We start from the raw sequence: 23,544 nt of genomic DNA on the forward strand, positions 1-23,544 counted from the left end.
TTTCAAAGAAATAGATTCAGAAACAAGATGCAATCATTATACTGTAAGATAAACCAGAATATGCTTTCAGGATCCTGTAAATGATACCTAACAAACAGGACACACAACGAATTTAAAATAAGTAAATATAACCTAGCTAGCCTCAGGTATCATTCAAATCCATTTATACACATTTATACACCCTCAATAAAATTAAAGATAATATGCAATCCAGGTGCTATATGAGATAAGGTTTTGGATGTAGAAGGTAAAATTAGTGTTTCTGGGCTCCCAAATTTTTTATAGTGATTTCTATTCCATAACCCATCTAGACAAGGATTTCATGACCACTTGATTTTCTAAGCAAAAAATGACAGAAGTTACATTTCACCTGGTTTTATTCAGCTACAGAAAGTAGCTGAGACTCTTTTGAGGTAATTGACAACTGGGTGCAATCCCTTCATTTGCAAAAGAGACTAATGGCACTGACTCCATGACAAAGTCTGGTTTAAGGGAAACAGTATCTAAATTGCCTCTGCACACCATCAACAGAGTCTTAACTCTTGTTATTTATTTTGGCTTGATACGTCCTTAGTGATGGACAACTGCTCCATACAAGTAGTTTTGTAATTCTATTTTTAATATGTTAAAAACTAAACTACTAACTTTGTAATCCAGCAGCTTTAAACACTGCAATATTATTTAATATAGACTCAGGAACAATAGGCTACAAGATAAAACCATAAGCAGTGTAAGTTTTCCAATCGTTTCTCATATTAAGAACTAAGTAAAAGAAGGCTGATGCTTGGACACCAGATACTGTAAAGAGTTCCATCAAGAACCTATTAGGTTGTTAACATTCACAAATATTACACAGCCAACTCACTGAGCCATTTTCACCTTACAATGCAAAGCTTAAAGTATTTACAGGCCTAGCAACTCATCACTAACCAAGGAGAATCCAGAATACAAATCATAGTGCTTCCTAGTAAATGCCACTAAGTGCTGTTTTCTTTTAATAGCAGTTGATCAAACATTTTTCTTGAGACATGATCCTCCTTCAATGTGCCATTGAAAAAAAGATTGCAAGACAGACTATAGAAGCTATTTGCTTAGTAATAACTTAGTAAGCTATTATTCCTATTTAGAAGGTAAATAGGGATGCCAGCTGTATTTCAGACTTCTGAGTTAAGGTGCAATAGCATCCATATTTTATCACCCCACAAAAAATGAAGCCAGAATAGGTAAATGAGTACTGTGTAGTTCAATTGCCACAGAAATGTTTTCAAAGTAGTTAATAAAATGAATTATGAATATATGCAGAAATACAATACATATAACTTACTATTCAAATAGAGTAAGCACTTACATATTTTTAAGGAAACCTCTGGGCTTCCAGGAAATAATTTTAACTTTATTTGTAAATATAGTAAGTCAAATTACTAGTATATTTGTCACTAATTTATACCCTAATTTCAATCAGTAACTGATCCCAATGCATTCAAGTGACACTGCTCTTCTGTGTATGAGGCTGCATGTGATCTTCCTGCTTCCACTCTCAACTAGGACAGACACCATGAAATGGGAAACATTAATGCTCAGTCAATATTGTCTACATAGGAGACCTTTAACAGAACCCAAAAACTTACCTGAAAATGTGTCTCTAGCAAGTGAACAGTTATGTTGATAGTGATATACACACGCAACTTTAAACAACAAATTTCTTGGAGTGAGAGCAGCAGTTTGATTATAAGACTTGCTTTAAGATAAACTTGATTTTTGAATTCAAAAGAAACAAACCAACCTGCACTTAGACTTCCTGATGGTTTACTTGTAGTTCCAAACCCAAATGATGACGCTCCTGTGGCACTACTTCCAAAGGCAGAGCTACTTCCAAATCCTAGTAGAATAATAGTAAAGACATACAACAAAAAAAAAATTACAGACACAGCAATAGGTTTTAGGTGAGTATTCTAAACCCAAACATAATTCTAAGCATTATTTGATAAACAAATACTCCTAAGATTATTGTCTGAAGAGTATTTATCCTTGACACAGCATTGTGTTAAGAAAACAGTGCAAACTGGAAAAATACTACCTTCAAAATCCAAAAGTGAGTAAAGGAAAAATTATAAAAACAGGTGTGTGTACTGTCAGAGTTTAAGAAATTTCTATTGAATTGCCATTAGATTGGCAGGACATGGTAACCAAATGAGCCAAAATTAAGAAATGTTGATACAAGATACATGACTTATTACAGAAAGTCACAATCTTCCTCTACAACTCTAGAAAAAAAAGAATTACACTTAAAACAGAGGAAGCATTTTCTTCAGTTTACACTTGGCTTAATTGAGAGTCGTCCCCCTCCCAGGTTATTAGGGATCAGCTTTATCTAGGAAACTACAAAATAGATTAAATAGAAAACAGAAACCAATTGTGCAACATTTAATGTGAAAAATCATCATAAAATGGCAGCCATAAATGTACAGCTGTGACAAAATTCAATTCTGTTGATTTTGCAACTGACATTCATAATTTCAAAATACAAATTTTTTAAGGTTTCAAATTGTGCTATTGATATGAGGTCACTCTGAAGGAAAAGTAAATTGATATTTGAAATTTGAAATAGAGGCCAGACAATAGGAACTATAAGGAAACTATATACTCTGATTTTGGCTGTCTCAGGTTTTCAAGAAGAAAACAGTATTTGTATTTATGGTTGAGGAAATCATGCTCCCATCTTAAGTTTCAAGTGTCAGGAAAAATCCTTTTATTTACTGCAAACTGAGCCTTTACCATTCCTTTACAGAAATATTTTCGGGATTTTGAAACGAGTAAGGACTGAACACACTATCTGGAGCAGTGTTCTCAAGTTTTCTGTGATTTTTAAATCAAAGGGGTATTAAGGGTAGGTAATGACAAGTATCATTTCTGTGTAAGACAGTTCATTTAAACTCTCTTGTCCCAGCTAGGTTGAAATTCATAACCAATGATCAGGCGAGGTATCTGCAAATATCTACTGAAGCATAGGATCTATGCTAATAATTTATATACTTAAATGTAAAAGGCTCTGTTTATCACTGCCAAAGTACACAGAACATTAGTCAAGAGAGCAAATTTCCCCAATTAAAATAGCACTTCCAGAGCATACACAAGAAATTGTTCTGTTCAAAAACCCAAATGCCTAAGATTAAAATCCCAAACAAACTTAAGTAATCATTCAGCCAATTTGTTTCCAAGAACACACCTACAGGCTATTTTGCAGGTATGTATTTATTCTTCTACATTTGCTTCTATCAGAGTCTTATGGATATGTTAAGACATTTTGCAAATTAATGATGCAAGCAAATACCTTCCTAGGCAGAGAGCTAGGAAAAAAAAGAGAATACAAGTCAGGTTTTTTGGACAAAACTAAAAGCAGTTGGAATGCTCATTTATTTACATATGTAAGACTGGTGAACAATCTTTAGTCTACAACCTACAAGCAGAAATGGAAGAATTTTGTGGGGTTTTTTTAATGGCAATTAAAACATTGCAGGAAAACCTGGTAATTCCGAAGTAATTTCTCTTTAGCACATTATTTTCACTCTTTTCATGTTTAGGTATACAGATTTTCTTTTATCTGAAAACACTTAAAATCTGATGAGAAGGGACACTGGTAGATATAAAGGTATTTTAAGATGATGATTAAAGGTAAAGCTCATGTAATGTCCAAGTAACATCTTCTCAATACTGAGCGACACTTAATTATTTCCAATACATTACAACACTGACTCATATGTTCGGCTCATAGGTAAAACACAGGAATGGGGACTGAGGCTGCGGAGAAGGGAGGATGTAACAAGAAAAATGTTATGTTTGTGCTCAGCAGATGTAAAAATTTTCTATGCAGATCTTCTAAAAGCTCCAGAAAACATTAGTATCTGTAGGAACCCCGACCTATACAGGCAGGAAATTTACATGCCGATTAGCTTCTGGTACTCACTAAAATTCTAGTAGCTCTAGTGCTGAGAACAGATTACATGTAAAATAAAAGGTCTACATTAACTTATAATTTTTTTTAATATCACCTACTTTTTCACATGTCCTCCTGGAATACAGTCCCCACCAGCACTATTAATATTCTGATAAGTATTTTTCCCTCACTTTCACATGTTCCTTTTTCAGCTGGGGGAGAGATTTTTTCCCCACCTCAGCACTGAGGCACAGAGTGAGTGCTAAAGCAAACAGATTTCAGGATCACAGAACTGCAGTAACTTTTTAACATTTATTCTTATCTTAATACAAGCAGAAATGGGTTCCTATAGTTAAAAGCTGGAAACACCTACAGAGTGAAATACTGAAAGGTGTAATACCTACAGTGTGATCTACTCAGGTGCCTAACTTTCATACAGGTAAAATTTAATCAATTTGTAGTTCTAACACACTTGATGTCCTTCCCTAGCTTTTAGAGCACAACCTCTCTGTGATGACCTAATCCTGTTCATCTTGGGGTTTCACTACAATGGCTTAGCCCTAGCAACTCCTTCTGCAAGGCAGGAAGAAGCCCGGAAAGCACAGACCTGCCAAACTGTAAGGTCCTTCCCTGAAACAGATCATCCTCTTAGTGGATTTAAAGGTTTGCAAGAGATTCAGCTGTGCGGTATAATAATTCAATGAAAGATTAGAAAAGTTAAAGTGTACCTCCAAGGCTTGAAGAACCTAAGCCACTTGATTGCAAGCCAGTGCCAATACCTGAGCCGAATGGCGTTCCAAAACTAACTCCCAGAGATGGCTGTGGCCCTGGTACAAAAAAAATGAGAACAAACTTGCCTTACTCTTTGATAGTAAAGAGGTCCTTTATTTACTTATTCAAGTATTTGATAATGTGAACATCAATGCTTTCAACAAATCCCATTAAGAACCCAGAATTTACCTCATCGAACTTTCTCACTTAACTGTCTGTCTCTACATTAACCTGCCAAAAATCTAAGAAAATACTGATTGCAGTAAGGTGAAACTAACCCAAACTAATAACATAAAAACATAATTTAGTATTTTTAAAAATTAACCAGTCTCACCTTCAGCTTTAAAATGTTAATCAAAACCTTGAGAGAACTCATAGGTAACAACATTTTGCCGCCGGTATTAATGGAATCAGAGTAAGGGAGAACTTTCAAATTAGAAACATAAGAACTGACACTAATGTAACTAAAACTGTATTACCTAAAGTTAATTTAATAAATAGGATTCTTCAAAACTACTCCAGTATACCATCCAAATTTAAACAGAACACTAAGATAAAAAAACAAGACAATGACTTTATTTTATTAAATTTATTGTTCATTTTTAAGCAAGTCAATTACACAGTAACATGACAATTCATTTTTTTTCCACACAAGTAATAACTGAGTTCTGTTAAGCTCTGCTACATAACACCATTCAATAGGGTAAACTAGTCAAACCACCTGTTTAAATAACCATTTACAAAAGGCACAGTTCTGTGTACCTTAATGAATTAGATACATTCAAAATTTCAGAGTTTGTTCCATAATTTTAAAAAGTTGACAGTACTTTCCCTGCATATTCACATTAAGATGCAGGACTGTCAAAAAACAATTTCAGTCTGCCAAGAGGAAATTTACAGTCTCAGTTCCTTTTTTAATCTTAACCTCGGGGAATAAAGAATCAACTTGCTAGCCCGTCACTAACACATTTTAAAATAATTAATTCTGATAAATAATTAATATATTTTGACAGTTTTCACAGTACAATCTACTATTCCTGTCTTTTCCAAACAGTTTTCAGTGCACTATTTTAAAAGTTTAACCATTAAAGATAAAATACAGTGCCAAACTCTTAATCCACAGACATCTGCACCTCTGCTCAAGACGGCCTTCTCCATCTTTGAACATACTTGACATCCTATATCTGTGAAAGTGATGATTTATTCAAATATTTCTATAAAGCTCAGATGATTTGACCTTTTTCCTAAACCATGATGACATCTGGGCTATTTTCATTCAAATTTTCCTGTTTCTAATATTTATATAGAGTTTTAAAATGTGAATATTTCAAGCTCTTAAAATAATTTCAGTATTTCAAGATTTAAATGGAAAATCATTTTGAATCAAGTGAAAGGCACTGTATGTTGAAAAGTAACAACTTTTGCTAGGAACACAAAATTCTTATGTGATCCAAGCTGAATAACATCTGTATACACCAAGTAGTGTTAAAACTAAATTTTAAAGGCCAACTAAAGTTGTTAGCCTTCAATCTCTGCTTAGCAGGGAATAGTTGGAAAACCCAAGCTATTTCTTCCATTTAAAAAAAGTATATCAGATGTTGCAATTACAAATTTCCACAGATTTCAAACTAAAGTTGTTTACATCCAGTTTAAATACTGATACATCTACCTAGCAGCTCTTAAAAAATAAGAAAAAAATTGACAACAAAAAACCAAAACCCCCTACACAAGTCAGTGAGCTAATTAACTGAAAGAACTCAAAACCACATATCCAGTTCCTTCTCAAGTACACAGGTTTTTATCTCAGTAGGAGGCACTGTTAGTGGAAGACCTTATAAACAAAACACTACAGTCCTCCAGGCCAAGCTTTTTACCAAATGCAACATGCTTTTTTTAGAGCCAGTATAAAACATTATACTAAAACACCTCAGATCATATAAAACAGGATCTTATGCCTTAAGCTAACAAACTTTTTATTGAGCAACAGCATATGATATTTGTTGTACCATAATGTTCTGAAGGTATCATCACTGCTTCTAGTTCTTGTAAGTAAACATAATCTTCAATAGCAAAAGACTAGTAAGACTCCTTGAAGCCAAGAGTATTAGCAAGGAAAAAATGGCACTTCTGGCTATTACAGGTACAAGACAAATTCTTTATAACAAGTGTTTTAACATTTTAGAACTTGATGTATTTGCCCTGTAGAGCACTTCAGTTTAATGAATAGGACCCATTACAGAGAGCCAGACAGGTCAGACAGATTTCCTACTGATGTTCTGCAATTTTTAAAATTACAGCTGGTCTAAACAGTGAGTAAATTTAGGATTACAATTTAATTCTGATTATGACAACATAATACACTAGTTAATTTTAACCAAAGTCAATATCAAACCACATAATAAAAAGTTTAAGTGCTATAAAATTTGAGTATCCTTTCCCATTAGAACTTCAGTCTCACACTGAGCTAAGTGAAAACAGAATGTGTGCTAACAGCTTCATAATGCCCTGGCTGACTTTGTACTTCACCAGTAAAGGAGAGAGTGAGTTTCTTAGGGGGTTATTTCTATATGAGAAAAGGTGAGCCTAAAGAAAAGCATTTCTTTAAGACAGTTTAGTCTTGCCCAAAAAACATCAGTTGCAGCCTCATGCATTTACAGGTCTCAGTGCACTAGGCTTTAATTTCCTTTGAAATCTTATACTGTAATCCCATCAACAAAAATAGGTAGACTAGCCACTACCATTGTAACTTCCACGCTGTTCAAGATTGCTCAGGGAGGGTGCAGATGAGGCACTGTTTAAAACTCTATTTGCTACTGCAGAAAAGCACGACCAGCCTTGCTGCAACCAAAAAAGCTGTGCTCAGAACCGAAGTGCCAAATTAGGGAGAAAGGTTGTGTACAGCCAAAACTTAAGCATAATTTCAAAAATTCTAGCTTAGAAACTGCACAAAAATTGTGCTTTAATGTGCACCCCACAGTCCTGATGTTGTGATTACCCATCCCAGGTGAGCAGTGGAGTGCATTTTTGCTCCCTTTCTTCCATATGGCCAGGACTCACTGGCTTTATTTATTTCAATAGAAGCCAGAAAGGTCTTAGCATACAGAGAAAACACAGGGTGCATACCTACACCCAGGAACTGGGGAAACATTCCCCGATCCCACAGCTTAGATGTAGCTACTAAACTTTTGACTTCTGAAAATAAATGTAAAATAAATTATTATTTATCTTTTTCAGAGAAAAGAACAGTAACTCTAAGTTAATCTTACTAAATACTGAACATTGTAAACATCAAATATTTTTTAAAAGAGATTAAGCATCCTGATCCCTCAATGCTAGAGTACTATATATTACCTTTTTCATCAAGAAATCCATAAAGGCTGGATTAATTTTCTTGTTTAATTCTCATTTTCAAAAACAGCAATAGCAGATCAGGTATTACAGAGACATTTCTTACCCCTCCCTTTACATACACCTGTTTTCATAGCCTTTTTTCTCAGAACCTTTTCCCATCCCTCATCTATCCCATCCTTCAAGATCCAGATCTTGCTAAGAAATGATTTTAACTTCTAGCAGATAGTATATCCAATTCATAACAACATAATACAAAACTAAAACATGCAGCATTTGCATTACTACAGCAAATGGCCATCTGAAAACTCAAGCAATAAAAAGGAAAAGGAAATGAAGAGGAGGCAGTCCTTAAAGGTTTCTGCAAAACTCAAAGAACAGATTCTTCTCCTTCCCCAAAACAAAAAGTGGCCGCCTTAATCTGAAACTAGGAAAAAGTCAAGCACTGAAATGAGTAATTTTGGAAAGCTATGAAATGTTCCCATCTAACAAACTTTTAGGACTTCAAGGTATCTTTGAAATAGTTTAGGCCTGACTAATTCTTTTGATCTAGAGAGAACTCCAAGTACCTTTTTCTTTCATCTAACCCTACAGAGTTTCAAGTATTCTTAAAGTGCCACTCAGAACATCAATGTATTTCTATTTCTTCAGGTCCTCCAGTGAATTACACAGAGGGTAAAAGTACTCCAACTGAGTAAGTAGTAAAACTATTGATGTCTACTTCTGTTGGCATGTTTGATATAAGTTAATGGCTTTGTTCTATTGGCATTACACTTGTAATTGGCACAATTTTGGTTTTTGAAATACTCTGTCAAAACAACCACGAAAAAAAGAGACAAACCACAAACCAACCTTCATGCACTCTCATTTGTTCCTTTCTCTACAAAATGTTACAAAATATCTCAAGGTATAGAGTCACATTACCTCAGTTACGCTGGTACAGGCCAATTCTGCCATTTGTTTTCTTCATTCCTATTACTAAGAGAATATTCACAAAGTCATGCCGTAAGTGGCATAAGTTTTCTGAAGTTATTTAGCAGTTCCCTTGAATCTGGACTAGGAAGTTCAGGAACTTCAAATCCTTCACTTCATTTTATAAAAGTGCAGGAATAATTTAAATGTGACATCCCAAGTATATGACTTTCATAACAACTAATAAACAAAAACAACTAATCCTGTAATGACCATGGACAGTCTTTAAAAAAACAAATGAAAGATAAGAAAAAGATGAAGAGTAAATTACTTTGGCAATATTAGGCTGCACAGTATGCAACAATGCTACTATCTGTGATAAAACCTCTGAAGTGGAGTATTACATTAACTCATGTTTTCTGTTTAAAGAAAGATGCCACCTCAACAAAATTTCAATGGATTAACATAGCAACAACAGAAAGACTGTGGTCTATGACTGGAATTCTGAAAGGTAGTATTTCACAAAGCTTTTAGGTTCTGTTCAAAGTAGTTTGTCATACTTATAATTTAAACCCATCTCCCTGCTGTTTAGAAGGGTGAGGGCTGGAAACATATTTTATTTCTCTTATGAAAAGGCAAGGACAATCAAATAATGTGTCAAACTTAACATGGCTGCTGCATACGTCTCTAATTAGCATAATTCAAAATATCACTGCCATTACAAGACCAGAGAAAGCAAGAAAGCACTATCATTTTCAGTTCACCTATGTGAACAATATTTTAGAAAATTAAAGGCAGAATGAAGCTACCGATACTTTTCATAATTTGCTGACCTAGATATAAATCCCTGTTCAAGTAAAACTAAATGGAATTGACCTTGTATCTGTTCCCTGATGACACATAAATTCAGCTGTATTCTGAAACCCCTCTCAGAGAGGGTTGGTTAGTATAACAACATCAATTAAGGTGCCTTAAATTATTTCCTTTGCCACGTGTATCCATTCTTTATTTGCAGTGGGTTATGCATTTCCTCTGTTTTGGTCTTCCTTTTACGCAGAACCAGTGAGCCACTCTACTTTCTTTTCTAATTATTCACAATAGTAGAATGGCCAGCAAAATGCTCCAACGTCATACTGACAAAAGAGTTGGCTGCAAAATAAGCCAGGCATTTGACTTCCTATTCTACAGAGATTTGCTTCACTATCCTTCCTGTCCTACAGCGTTTTTCATTTTACAGTTCCAAAGTGCTATATAAAAATGCATTATTAATTTTACATAACGAAAAGATAATATGCATTTAGATATTCTCTCCTCTCCAACTTAAAATAATTTACTGTAATGATACAATTTCTGGAAAGAGGCTATACTACGTGTATTCAGAGATGTTACTTAAGAGTGAAGACTCACATTCCAAGGGGTAAGTTAGAACAATACAGTATCACTAATACAAGTAAATTCACAAGATTAAGTATCTGTTGTATAATTATTGCTAAGTCTACCCTGCATTTTTCTATTGGCTATGTATCAGTAACTTTGCTCATCACAACGTTTAGATTTTTAGTCTAACACAAAGGAAGACCTCATAGAAAATGTTACACGAATTTACTATTGTCATAACACTAATAATCTATAACTTGAATGCACTCAGACCTGTAGCAGGCTGTTGCTGCTGAGTAAGTGTTGCAGCCATTGCAACGGCTGCTGCATTTGGTATGTTGCTGAAAGGGGTCGGTCCAGTGGTAACGCGTGGCGCGCTTTGCCACTTCTTAGCTTCTGTTCGTCTTGCCTCAAACACATCCATGGCATCTCCCAGAAAGCTTTTCCTGTAGCCAAGGTATTGGTCTTTGAGCATCTGAAGGGGATGGGAGGAAGCCATTTTAGTTCCATGTATCAGACATAAACCCTTAACTTAATAAGGAAAGAGACACTGAGTAATAAATAACATTTCCTAAAAGAGCAAAGAAAAACCCACAAAAAAAACAAACCAACAAACACCACCACCGAAACAAATGAGAAGCTCCATCCAAAACCCAAAAATTCATGTCAGGCTATGAGATAGAAAGAACTGGCTTGCAACAGCTACAGCAAGAACAGTCTGCATACTTAAATTGAGGGTAACTGATACCATTCAGTATGTCAGCCTGAGTCTTTCAGTGTTGGAGCAAATCGCCACATTTCAGTTTGTATCACTTAGCCGATCCAAGAGGAAAAATAAAGCCACATTACTAGCTTATAAAATAACACGCTTTTCTTCAGTGCTACCTTTCCACCACAGAGTCTGCTTTTGCTCCCCTATCACCTTCACCTGTGTTTCTTTCCCTCCTTTCATTCTTGCATTTCTTCTTACAAAAAAGGTAAGGAAGCTATCGAAATTTTAGAATTCACTCTTCTTTCTGATGCATTTCATTAGCAATGTAACACAGTCCAAATGCAACAGATCATTCTGCCTTAGGATAACAGGCAGCCCAAATCCCTTGTGTCATGATGCCACACCTTCCCTTGCCTCTGCCCTTTTCCCCCCTCAAAACTCCACCACCTTCTGTGGCAATAGCCCAGCTTGGCTTGTTCATCATGAGCAATTTTCTGTCTGTCACAGATGAGGAAACTACAGATAAATTGCATAACAAAAATTGAATAAAATGCTTTAACTAGATAACTGACAATTATTTCAATTTTCAAACAGAAAACCTTTAAATGAAATAGATTTATTAAAGTACAACAGTTTCCAGTTCATGGAAGGCATCCTAGGGTCCAGTGTTCCTGGCTAAGCATATGCTTGTTTCCTCAAAGAGGAGATTACAGTCCAAAAATTCTGACTCAGGATGTGAACACCTGTAATTCCAGATCAACCAGCAACAGCAGGAACCACACAAAACAATGCTCTCACTATCACATCAGAAGTGCTGTCTTTGGAGAGAATAGACAATTGTAAAATTCTCATGGGATTTAATACAATACCATACTGACTGACCTAAGAGTTGACAAAAGCCATTAGAAATCATAAAAGCAGTTCTTAAGGCTATGCTATGCTGTATGATTTAATAACATTACCTACTCAAATTGTGCCCAAGCACACTTTTACTTTTCATCATGCAAAGAAATGAACTGTGATCACAGCTCCTTCCACAAACCGTATCACAACCACAAGGTTAGGCAGAGACCAGTTTCAAAACTGCTCTCCCCTTCCAGTATCTTGTAGCTGAGAAACTAAAACAGATGGTTATAATGACAGATTCACTTGAGCAGTACACATCTTTCCCTTTTTTGAAACTCTAGTTATAAAATACCTTCCAAAATACCAGTATCCATATTCACCCACTAGATTAAATCTCAAAAAAATTTCCAAGAAAAAAAAAAATCTTCAAACCACCCCCTTAATTTCAGGCAATAGAATTCTACTCAAAACTGAAGAAAGGCCCTTCCTGTTCAGTCACACTGACAAGGTACTGAAGATGCTAGGGCTGATATCTGCACACTAATCCAGCTGTTCATACTTAAAAACAAAAACGTATCATCACCAGGACCACTGCACAAATTCAGGCTATACTCAGATCTCAGAAGCCACAAGCTCTGAAAACATTTGGGAAACCATATGGGTAATTCTGCTGAAAATATGGATGCATTCTACACCTGGCAGCAAAACTGAATTAACTAAGAACAGCACAAATACCTGATGGCAGGTATTTGTAAATCAATGAGTATCTATGCTGATATTAGCAATGCAATGCAAGGAATCAAGATCATACAAGATCCTCAGTATTTCTGAACTTTATTCAGAAAAAAAAGTAAACAAATTCAGATGTTTAAGAGAACTAGCAATGCTGTGCAGACGAAGCTCACAGAAGGAAATCAGCAGAAGTTTTAACAGAGCTATTTCCATTAAGGAAGTCACTTAGCAGAAACAATTTCAAACACTTGTACTCTTCAAGTTGGTTTGTTTTGATTTGGTTTTTTGTAGCCAAGAAGGATTCTGATGTTTTCAAGAAAACTCATGGATTGAAAGGATTGGAGGACAGTGACATTTTGCCAGCATATCCAGAACTGTAAATGGGAAAATGGAAATGGAATGAGCCATAGTCTGTGATGGAAAAAACAGGCCTATTAGGACCTTTGATACCTAAGCTTTCATACTTTTCTTTCTACAAATACTACTTACCCTGAAAGCCAGGTTTAAAAACAATAAACGAACAGAACACAACTTTAACCCACATTGTTTGATATGCTGAAAAATCTTATACGTGGAAACTCAGGTTTTTTTCTCCTGTTACCTATTTGAGCAAGAGCAGATTTAGATCATCTTTGCTTCAGATCAAGAGGTCGTGCAAAAATCAAAACACACAAGCATGATCTTGAAAACAGACGTTTTAAAAACTGGTCAACAATTAGAAGGAATGGAGTTAACTGAAAAACATTTTGTAACTCAAATGATTGTGATCAGTTGCTGTCATCTTTATTAGTAAATACTTTAAATGCAACTTCAGTTGAACAAAAGCCAGTTTTTTAATCAAAGCACTTCTCCAGGACAGTTTGACAATTTTTAAAAGCAGTCAATTTAACAGAAGGACAAAAAAAAAAACCCAAAACCACCAAACAAACAAACCCAAACCAAAACCATCTGAAGATGACACTTTACAGTCATACAGAAATACACAGGAACACATCAAAACATACCTTTACATTTTCATGTATTGACTGAAGTTGTGCAGCTAAAGCTACAAATGTTTGATAGATTTTCTGCATAGCCATAGACAAATCTGTAAGATGCATATAAAATACTGGTAAGTAACAATCTTGTTATTAGAAGATTTACTGTTTATACCAAAGTAAGAAGATCACCTAAAACCTATACAGGACATAAAACAAAAGAAGAACTGCATTAAATACAAGACTTGACCCAGAAATTGGGTCCCACAAATTATCCAAGGACTACTTTTTGACAGGGCTTCCAACTTTATTTTGAAAGGTACTGTTTTCTGAGATTTATTTTTATATAAATGCTAAAGAGCTTCCTATGATTCTATTATTTAGAAAAGCCAAAAAGTAGTATCTAAACTAATTTTAACCTAATTACATAGGGACATTTTTTACCTCACTGGCTTTTACCTAGATACAGTCAAATCAGATTTGCTTGCGTTTGTATATATTTTCCACTCTGACTTAAAATATAGTTAAGTGTTCAGTTGATTTTGTCAGAAATAGTAGAATGGAAGCTTTATTTACTTTTTAAAGACATAATTAATAAGCATCACAGGATCTCTTAATCTGGCTCTATTGACAAGCATATCATAATGAGAGAAACACAACAGGGAGCTTCTTGCCTTTTATTTAGGATATCCTATTTCCCACACAGATATAAAAGTATTTTCAGGGCATTGACCCAACAGTAAGGCAAAACCTTAGTACCAAAGGGAAAATCTCAAAGATTTTGGCAGAATTAGGTATCTGCTCACAAAAAATACTGTTCTCATAGAAGCACTGAAACAATGTAACGAAGTAGAGGACAGAAAAGTACTGAAGTGGTTCTTTCATTGTGAAAAGATCAGCTTCTGTGTTTCCTCTGAACGATGCACACAGCCTGAATGCAAATATATATAGATATATGCACACTGAAATGCATATAGTAGCTATCAAGTTCTTGAAGATGCATAGATCTAGCAACAATTCTTGAACTGAAAATGTTTGCCTCTCCATAGGAATTTCACCCTTGAAAAACAGGAAAGCTGTAGAATCAATTCATGCCAGCCCACAGGGTTGTGGAGGCAGCAGTATCTAGGAAGACTGGTCCCAACCTTCAAATTAGTCAGGAGGCAATTTATTGACACTGACTACTAGATATTGCAAAATTTTCAGGACATTTAGACTCATGGAAACCTGCATGGCAAAGGAATTTTTTTTTTTGTATGGTAAAGGCTACATATACAATAGAGTGTTAACTAGATCACCAAATATTGCTGACAATATGCTCATACTGACACAACAGATTGAACCTTGCCTACACAAGCAAGAAACCTTTAGATTATAGCAGAAACTGCTGAAAATCTTAAGAAAACCTGTGAAGGTATCCTTCTCATATTCTTGATGGACAAGAAGGTCACATGAAGATAAAGGACCCTCAAAACCCAGCAGATCTTTCACTATGGAAGCTAGATCTAGACAGTCCTCTTGCTTTTTGACATATAAAGTCCATATAAAGTTTGCGCGCCATCCTGTGATGGCAAGATGTTCAAGTAGCATTTAGCACAAAATTACAAATACATTAAATCACTGCTTATTGCAGGACCTGTACCTACAACAGCCCAGAAGATAAAACTGTCCATGATCACAGGAATGGTAAACAAGCAGAAGACTAATGTCCAGAGGTCAGCATTCTTTGACCAGAGAGATTTTCTCAAGATTGAATGACGTGGCAGCAAACAAGACAAAATCTTCTGTTGGTCAGAGCTGAAGGCAATACCAACAGGCTCCAAACTGAGAAGAAGTTCTCATTTTGATCTGGTGCTGACAGAGCAAGCATCCACATTTGTCTGGCCAGAAGGCCCAGTGCAAGACAGAAGGTGCCAGACATCAGCTAGACACTGAAGAGAGGGAGATGCAGATGTAAAAACAAACCGGGCTTAAAAAATCTCAACTCAGGAAATAGATCCATGTTAAATAACTCAAGAGCCCCTGTGAATGAAATTTTTAATTCCAAATCTTTACATTGAACAACTACAGAATTAATCTGAACACTAATTTTTTCAGTACATTAATGAAAAACCTAACAATGCAAGAGGGAAAAGATTAATTACTAAGTTTTCATTATAAGTTTGGTAAATTCTTCAGGTACAAAATATTAGAACTGAAACATTTACCTTGTGGAGTTATGTGTGAATTATTTGCTTGGGTAGCAAGATGATTTTCCAGTTCTTCAATTTGTTGCCTGTACTGCTGCAGCTGTACTTCAAACTGTTCGACCAAGATTCTGAAGTAGCTAGATGAGTAATAAAGTGAAATTGTATGATTAAACTTTACTAATTTGTCTGATTTTTTTTACCTGATCTCTGTTAGCTGCCAATTTTTGTTCAATTAATTGCACAGTTAGGTTGTATGACATTGCTGATGTCACTCTACAATTGGAACAAGAGTGAAGACTGTTTTTCATATGAAGATATGAAGAGAATTTAAATGAAGAAATAAAACACTGATTCTATTAAGCACTCCATATAAATGTTACAAGAAGCAGGGGGAAAAAAATTGTATTATGAAGTTAATAGAATTTTTAAACAGTTGGGTTGGACTAGATGACCTTGAAAGGTCCCTTCCAAGTCCCCTGCCATAAGCAAGGACATCCTGACCTTGAAAGTTTACAGGGATGGGGCATCTAACATGTCATTTGGCAACTGTTTCCATGCTCATAGAAAAAGTTTCTTCCTTGAATCTGCCCTATTCAGTTTAAAATCATCGTCCCCATCATAACAGGCCCTACTGAAAACTCTGACCCTGCCTTTTGTACAAGCCCCTGTTAAGTACTGAAAGGCTGCAATAAGGTCTCCTCAATTTTCCTCTTCTCCAAGTTGTATTACTGGCTATTTTCTATGAGTAACTTACTCTGCTGGGGCTGTATTTTCATGCTGAAGACCAGGAGGAGTTTTCTGTGTTCGCAATGCTATTTCTGCATTCTTTAGCTCCTAAATAAACAACAGAAAATTAATAAAATATAAGGTTCTGCACAAAGCGCTCAAAAATAAAAATGCTAGGACTCTACTCTTCACTCACATAAACATTTTCTTCACATATTTAACACTGATAAAATTTGATCAGAATTTATACTAAGAACTATCACAAAGTTGGGGAACTGCAAATACAAACAGAAATTTGGGGATGGAACAAGAGATGGAACAGAAGATACTGAAAGCACATTAAGTGCTCAAAAGTTGAGAAAATACTGCATTAAACTGTCAAAGACAATTTTTAAATTTTACTTCAGAAATATTACAATTATTGAGGGGTAGAGGGGAAAAAAGCAATAGCCAAGTACAAGGAAGTAACACACCTAAAAGAGAAAAAATAGGAAAAAAAAAAGATTATTTTGACTTTTTTAAAAAATATAAACCACTTCAGAAAAATGCCACTCTGGAAATTATCATGTTATACATTATAATTACAACATATGCTTCTGCTTAATACTTCCTAATAATATTAAGAATTTCTCAATGCCTGGTTCTGTGATTATACTCAACTGCATCATGTACAGAAATATAAAAATGTCATTAACAAGCTTTTGTTTTCACAGAAAACTGTTGAAAAGGTGCAACTATAGAGTAAAATAAAGAAAAAACACATCAAATTTTTGACTTGAGAATAAATTATCACTTATTTATGTATCAAGCAGCCTTGACACGCTCGATGAAATAAAGGTGGTGCAGAACTTGAAAAGCATCCGCATCAGAACTTGAGCTCGAACTGTCTGCACAGTTCAAACACAGACTGGTAGGCAGAGATGTGACCCAAGCTCCCTAAATGAACACTAGTGCTAATCAAGAAATTCTGCTCCCTGAAAGATTATGGGGTAATCTGCTATTTTTTTCCTCCAAAGCCATCAGAATAACATGTCTTTGTATTTTTGCTGCTCCAGAGTCCATCATGTTGTTACAAATATGTCTTCAGTAGCAGCTGACCTTATTACTGAAACTGAACTGAAGCAGACATGCATTCCCATCTATTGCCTTTGCTACGAAGGAAGAAGGTTGTACTTATCTGAAAATACTTACAGCACAGATTTCAGTTTCCCCCAGTAACTTTAAAGAGATCAGAAAGTGATTCAATTTTTCATTCTGTTTACAACTGTTTAGTTGAGACACATGTTAACTTGACTGATAAAAAAGGCTACCTATCCTATATGAAATAATCAGCATACAAACTCTACACAACAAAGGTTATATTCAATTATACCTGTGCAGTTTCAACTTTCAGCTTGTCAATATTAAGAATGTTTCTCTGTAATCCACTGGCAACTACAGAGAGAAGCTGTTTCAGAGCTTTAATGTCTTCTTGTACTTTAAGCATTGCTTTAGAGGACATTCTACTAATTTCTTCCTGAACTTGTTTTTGTTCTTTCACAAATTTCCTGGGGAGGGTAAAAAAAAAAAATGGGGGTGGGGGAGAAAAGAAACATTATATATGTAATGAACCTGAAGTACCCACATGTTTACCTCTTGGTCACATTATTTAAATTGCTATTAAATTTATTTTTCTAAAACCAAGTACTGAACAGTAAAATTACTGTATGGCATAGTACGATCTTAACTCCTAGCATGCTAACACTGTAAATAACTAAAACAAAAACAATCCCCCTTCCCCAAATTCCTCAATTTTAAATAGCAAGTGTTTAAAAATGTTATGCTGACCCCTGACAAACTAAGATATATAGAACATTTTATACATAGAGTAACACATAAGCACCTGTGTAAAAGCAATTACCACTTTGAACTCAAGAATACAAGGCATACAGCCCAGTTTACAAACTATTTCCTTCCTGCCCAAGGGAAGACTTTTATAATTCTGTTCCATAGAAGATCCACGATGTACATGCAATAGGCATATAAGGCTCAGTACCCACTATGCATGTGCAACAGGCTTAATACTCCAAGAGAGAGATGGGTAAGAGCATATTGTTGGGCAGACCCACTTGAATACAGACATGAAAAAGTGAGACTGAAAAAAAACCATACTAAGACTTCAGCTACTAGAACTATTCATTCATTCTGTTCCCAAAGCTGACCTGCTGAGAAGCCCTAGGCTAGTAGTTTACCCTTCAGACAGCCTGCAGGAACATGTTCTTGTCACAGAGCATCAACAGTATACAATACTTTAGCTAAACAACTATCATAAATAAAAACCACTACTCACTGTAGATTTTCTACGTCTTGACATATAACTGGAGGTAGATTTTCATCCTTCAGTGCTTTGCTATCTCTACAAGAGACAATGAATGTTTAGGCGGTCCTTCAATACTGCCAAACATTTTTGCATGACTAGTAAATATCACTAAAACATTCAGGTGAGAGATTACACAGTTTTGCACCCATTGCATGAATGCTGGAACTAGGAGAGACTTGGATTAATGCATACAGATCCTATGCCAGGGTTCAAGCCTGTGGGGTAAGCACTTTGCAAGTTTGCAGAAACCACTTTTCAAAACAGATGATCAGTCTATAGCAGATGCCAGATAAGCTGTAGGTATTGCATTTGGAGGAAGAATTGCAGTGTTTAAAATCATGACCAAACATTACTAAGTTACCTGCATGGCAACTGTTAGTTATGCAGATCTTTTTTCAATATCACATCAGAAGAAAAGTGAAAATATTTGTTTAGCTTTTTTTCTATTACAACATGGAACACAAAGAAAATCTGACACTTACTCTGGTCTTGTTCCTGTTTTGTCACCTAGAAGATAAAAACTGTAGGTCATAAATAAAGCTTTGAAGAACAAACAAAACTATTTTAATGAGATTTTAAGGAAGAACTAATGACTACAATCTGCTTGATTTCTCATTATAAGGGGAACAGATTAGGCTAGCTGTAAGCAAAAGTGAGTTTTAATTTACAACCCCTTCAGAGGTAACTGTATTTTCAGGAACACAGTTCAACAGTTGAAGTGCCTGGCACTCAGAATAACAACCTCTTGTGTCACTACACAGGTCACTACAAACACAAGCTGCAGTTGCACAAGAAATCTGTTTCTGTTTATGCAACCTCAACTCACTTCGACCTCACCCACAAAACATTCAAGTGTTTAAATTCAGCAATGGCAGTCTCCTCTCAGACATGAAGGCAATGAACATTTACCCACTGAGCTTCCTCAAAGAATTCTGCTATTGCATTAAGTCCAAAAGTGAGTGGGATTTTACAGAACTGAAAATGTTACTGCTTACCTGCCACCTACACACTCTAAACTGCACATCTGTGGATCAAGATGCCAAATGCCTCTGAGTGACAGAACAGAGCTGAAAACAGCATCATGCATAACGCAGGGCACAAGTATTTCTAGTTATGGCTGTGGCAGTAATTGTGTTCCATCCCACAGCACTCTGCTAGGAAGAGCACTCACTCAGCCCTAGAAAAAGGCTTTGCCTCCTTCAGCTGAATCTAATTCACATCCTGTCAGTGCCACAAAGGCAAAAAGCAGCTACACAGCTAATGCTAGTACCACAGACTTTTGAAGCTGCACAAGTCAGTGCTCCTGCCAGCAGAGGCTACTACTTTCAGAAGCAACATCTATTTAAACTGTTGGCAGACTATCACCCAGTACTTTAGACAGATTGCACTCACAACCATTCCCTAGGCCTTCTTCTAATGGGAAGAAAAAATCTACACAAAAGTATGGGGAAAAAAAGCATGATGGACAAACACAAGAACTTAGGACTTTGTCTGCTGATAATCTAAAAAAATAGGCAGAAAGCTTCACACTCTTTGCTTTTGAGCTCCAGACACTTCTTTCTGTTGAAGTTGTTGCTGTACATCACAACAATACTTACAAGACAAAAATTTGACATCAGGTTTTGCTACTTTCTAGGCAAGCGAGTGCCTCAGATTTTACTTTTTTTTTTTTAACATTCTCTTAGCAATACAAGAAGAAAACATGTATTAGAACAGGTTTTTATATCCTGCAGCCATATTTTTAAGAAATACTAGATGGTCAGAAGCAAAAACTTTCATTACTAGTTCCAGAAGAGAAAACACAGGCTAGTCCCTATCTATCCTGGGATTGCTAGGACACTTTTCTTTCATAGCCATATCACCCCTCCTTCCTTTTCTTCATGAGGAAAAAGGCCCTCAAAACCATGGTGCCATCACTCTCAAACCTTAATCCAGTTCCTCATATAGTAGTACAAACAACTGAACTGACAGAACTGATTAGCAGCACACAGGTAGGGATATTTATGAGGGCTGCTTAAGCCAGCAGTAGCCATTAAGAGAAACACTTTTGAAGTAAAATCTCAAAAAACCAGTCTCCTTTGACATTTCCCACTGCTTAGCTAAGGGATCTCTACACATCCTGATAGCAATCGTCCAACTCACCCAATTCCACTATACAACCTACAGGGGAATTCAGGTTACTCATTTAAGTTTCCACCCTAAGAGGTGAACTAAACAACACTACTACCAAAGTCAATTTTGACTCTGTGGTTCTCTGTTCCTTTTTTTATTATATTTGTATGTTATGGAAGTGTTGTGATATCCTAATATTATAGTGATGGAAATCTCCTAAGTGTCACAACCTTTTAATTACCCCAAGTTTCAGTAATAAATTCTAAAAACAATCAACATCATCCAGAGTACTCCAGTTTTGACAGTCAACATGTCCTCTCTTTTACAAGCTACTCTCTAAAGCTGGCTTCATTAAGCTTATCTATTTTCTTCTCTTTTAGCTGTTGGCATGCCTAATTCAAAGCTTCAGTCCTGAATTAAATTAAGAGATTCCCCAGTAGAAGCAAGGCAAACTAACAAGCCTCCATATGTCAATGCTCAAAATTCCCTTACTTAAATACTTTAAAGCTACCACAGAAGTTTTTATAACTGGTTTTAACAATGTGACAGAACATATCACATATAGCTACACACCACCAGAAACAATTTTGAAGAGTAAAATCTAAAATTAGGACACTTTAGCTCTGCAGACTTTCAAAAAAAAAAAGTTTAAGAACTGTTACAGCTGGACAACAGTAATTTCAAACCAGTGCTCTTCATGCTTGCAACACACTACTTAAACACAGCTCTGCTTCCCCCTCTAGTGACAATCTGACATAGAGCAGAAACCTGTGATGGCATCTCTGCAAGCAGCCCTGAGTCTTCACTCCCAATAAACTCAAGGATTTACATCCTGGTTCTCAAGCTTATACGTATTTTTAAATTAATTTATTTTTAAATTAATTATTACATTGCATTTGCAAACACAATCTTGTTCTTCTGTACAAGTGCAATATCTAAGAATGAAATCAACTGAAATGCCTTTGAAAGAGGCAAGTTAAAGTTGTCAACTTTAATCACACACTCCTAACCCAATAAAATAGTCTTTGCTGCACTGTTCTGGTAATTTCCTCAATTTTAAAAAATGTTTTAAAACAAACTTACTCTTTTTGTCTGAAGAACTGCTAAAATCAATGCCACCAAGACCTTCACTGGCAGTAGTTGAAGGAGCTGCAGTTGTCCCCAGAGATAAACCCAAAGCATTCTGCCCAAGTCCTACAAGAAATCCAAACAGTATTTTTGCCTTTTGCAGTGTTATCAAGACTACAACAAATTCTTCCTCTAGAGCTGAAAAGAGAAGCTATGAAATGACAGTGACATCACTGACACTGACAACAACACTGACAGTGAAATATTTTATTTAGATCAAAACCCACCAAAAATAAGGAGCTTTCCATTTCTCCATAGATAGTCATGTATCATTGTCCTCTCCCCACATAGGATTGATTTCATTGAGCCAACTATGGAAATTACAGATTTCCTTGTATTTTCATTTTTTAAGAAGTGTTAAGTAAAAATGAATTTAAGAGTAAGAAAGGAGAAAATTTCAGTTTCATTTTTATGGTCCGCAGAGGGCAACACTGTTCTTAACTGTAACACTGTTAAAAACTACACTTCCACAGTGTTAACACTTTGTATAAACTAAACCTTACATTGTAGAATCACACATTAAATGTTATTGTTTTGAGACAGAAGAAAAAACTAAAACTTTCACCTGTTGCTGCTGTGCTTGTATTCTGGAAAAGTGAACCTCCTAAGCCTGCTAAGGCTCCTCCTAAGGAAAGGCCTGTGGAAGCAGTTGTAGTTGGAGCAGTTGTGCCACCCAAATTTAATGTAAAGCCAGTAGTTCCTGCAGAGAAAGGAAATCAGATTAATGCAGACACTGCCTTCAAATACATCCAAAGACAATCTAAAATAACTGAAAGGTCTGAACAGCATCTTTATCATAATTGGATAGTAAGTGTTTTTATTTCCTGCAGTTTTCACATAAAGCCATAGCCTTTTGAATTACATGTTATTTTGCTTTGCAACCTCATAACCCTAATTAGTTAATATTTATCTGCAACTATACAAAAATTGTGGCAGTTGCCCAGAACACTACCAATTCTAGAACCTAGGACAGAATTTATTTTACAGCATAAGAACTAGTAAATGAAATTGATTTTTATATTAAAATGCTGAAATTTCAATGTTTTAACATTAAAATATTTATACAAGACACATGATACAGTAACATTTTCATGGTGGTTTGAGCTGCCTTCTGGAATTAAGCATCCCAACTTTTAGTAATAAAGGGAAGAACTGAGTAGAGAAAGACCAAAGGCATAATGGGACAGTGAACAGAGGACACTGGGCTTGGACAGCTGAGCTCAAATGCAGATTTTGAAAGTTAAGAAAAATAAGAGTTTCAAATACCATCATGCATGGTGCAGTTCAGCTGAGTTAAATATGATGGCAGGTGTGTGGTAATATGAGAAGTAATTCAAAATGTTTAAAAACATTAACATTTAAAAATATTATTTCCAGTGCTGGTTAACCATTTCAGGCCATCTGTAATAGGTAGACATTTC

General features: G+C 35.6%; 1 protein-coding gene across 8 annotated transcripts in view; it reads right to left on the reverse strand.

Moving 5' to 3' along the window:
• Positions 1-23,544, reverse strand: part of NUP58 (nucleoporin 58) — a 39,975-nt gene that overhangs the window by 9,078 nt on the left and 7,353 nt on the right. For 5 of the 8 annotated variants that reach the window (XM_064409184.1, XM_064409189.1, XM_064409188.1 and 2 more), the window contains exons 5-15: positions 22,689-22,823; positions 22,079-22,189; positions 19,366-19,390; positions 18,854-18,919; positions 17,897-18,071; positions 16,553-16,632; positions 15,817-15,935; positions 13,637-13,719; positions 10,616-10,817; positions 4,663-4,761; positions 1,784-1,879 (exon numbers count right to left, since the gene is read on the reverse strand). In XM_064409184.1, coding sequence (XP_064265254.1) covers positions 1,784-1,879; positions 4,663-4,761; positions 10,616-10,817; positions 13,637-13,719; positions 15,817-15,935; positions 16,553-16,632; positions 17,897-18,071; positions 18,854-18,919; positions 19,366-19,390; positions 22,079-22,189; positions 22,689-22,823 — 1,191 coding nt within the window. The remainder of the gene's footprint in view (positions 1-1,783; positions 1,880-4,662; positions 4,762-10,615; positions 10,818-13,636; positions 13,720-15,816; positions 15,936-16,552; positions 16,633-17,896; positions 18,072-18,853; positions 18,920-19,365; positions 19,391-22,078; positions 22,190-22,688; positions 22,824-23,544) is intronic. The other 3 variants (XM_064409190.1, XM_064409186.1, XM_064409185.1) reach the window with 1 other exon arrangement.

The sequence above is a fragment of the Passer domesticus genome, chromosome 2, assembly GCF_036417665.1.
Source record: "Passer domesticus isolate bPasDom1 chromosome 2, bPasDom1.hap1, whole genome shotgun sequence".
NCBI classification, from domain to species: domain Eukaryota; kingdom Metazoa; phylum Chordata; class Aves; order Passeriformes; family Passeridae; genus Passer; species Passer domesticus.